Source organism: Monopterus albus, unplaced genomic scaffold (assembly GCF_001952655.1).
Source record: "Monopterus albus unplaced genomic scaffold, M_albus_1.0 scaffold255.1, whole genome shotgun sequence".
Classification (NCBI taxonomy): Eukaryota; Metazoa; Chordata; class Actinopteri; order Synbranchiformes; family Synbranchidae; genus Monopterus; species Monopterus albus.
In genome coordinates, this window is record NW_018128135.1 from 572,808 (window position 1) to 574,157 (window position 1,350).

The 1,350-nt window shown below is 49.9% G+C and overlaps 1 protein-coding gene across 1 annotated transcript; it reads left to right on the forward strand.

Annotated features, from left to right (window-relative positions):
- Positions 1–1,344, forward strand: blcap (bladder cancer associated protein). Its single transcript, XM_020621223.1, has one exon. The coding sequence runs from the start codon at positions 220–222 to the stop codon at positions 481–483; it is 264 nt and encodes an 87-aa protein (XP_020476879.1). The 5' UTR covers positions 1–219; the 3' UTR covers positions 484–1,344.
- Positions 1,345–1,350: the final 6 nt, after the last annotated feature.

The following is a 1,350-nucleotide window of genomic DNA, read 5'->3' on the forward strand; positions in this document are numbered from 1 at the left end:
TTTCCCCTCTGTATCTGCAGGGATGACCTGACAACAGCAACATCTGGCATCTTTGACCTGTTCCTGCATCATCCCAGTTCTGTTGGATAGGACCACTTTCCCACATTGTAACACCTGCTAAGGGCTGTCGTCCCCCTACCCCGATCCTTCAAACACCCTTTGATTGAACTGCACCACTTCCACAGAGACTCTTTGTCAGCCTCATTCAGATAAGATACCATGTACTGCCTACAGTGGCTCCTCCCCGTGCTGCTCATCCCCAAGCCATTGAACCCGGCGCTGTGGTTCAACCACTCCATGTTCATGGGCTTCTACCTGCTCAGCTTCCTGCTGGAGAGGAAGCCCTGCACCATCTGTGCCTTGCTCTTCCTGGCTGCCCTTTTCCTCATTTGCTATAGTTGCTGGGGCAACTGCTTCCTCTACCACTGCCAGGACGCCACACTGCCGGATGCTGCCCATGACCCAGCCATTGTCGGGACCTAGGGGGCGAAGAGTGGAGAGACATCGAAGAGGGGGATGGGTGGGTGTGACAGGTGATGACATATCGCTGGAGAATCACTGTAGAATGATACTGCCATGCTGTAAGAGGGGAGGGAGTGCTGAAAGACGCTTTGAGGGAGAATACAGAGAACACTTGGCCAGAGGCGGTCCTGAGAAGGGGAAGAGCCGGGGAGCTGGTTTGTCATGCTGTAAACAAAGACGGGCTCAGATTTCAGGTGGTGAGAGGAGAGGAGCAAAATGCTGAGGAGACTGTGTGAATTTGAGGAAAGAAGACTTCCAGCTTCCATTCCAGAACTTGAATGAAAACTAGACAATATAAATCACTAGAGGTAACATCAATCTAATGTGGCCGCTGGCTTTCAGTATTCTGGCTCATTTCTGACTGACTTGTTTACTTCAGTCAGAGAGATTTGTCTTTGTAAAATGAAAATATTCTCTGTCTCAAACTGCCAAAATTCACCTAACCCACTGAAATCTGTAGACAGTTCCACCGGCAGCCGAGCTTGCTCGTCACTCGACTTTGTACGCCAGCTATACGTTTGCTACTTGAGCAATCAGTCTGAACAAACTGTCACCACATTGGCTTCGTACACATCACGCCGTGCTCAGACAATGAAACGCACAGACATGGGACAATCAATAGATATGCTGTGAATAATTCCCCCTTTGCTGCATGGCCACACAAACACACCTCCGAAGGTGGTGCGTTGTTACCCACTGTGCTCTGCAGCTGCTCCTCGTCTTCCTCGTCTCTTCCTCTTCTCGCCTCAGACTGAATGTCCCCGACCCTCAGACTCACAATCTTAGTTTCCTCTTTAGCTTTTTTTTGTGCATGGGTTGCTGTTTTTT

Coding starts and splice junctions, on each gene's coding strand:
- blcap (XM_020621223.1), top strand. CDS start 220: ATGTACTGCCTACAGTGGCTCCTCCCCGTGCTGCTCATCCCCAAGCCA.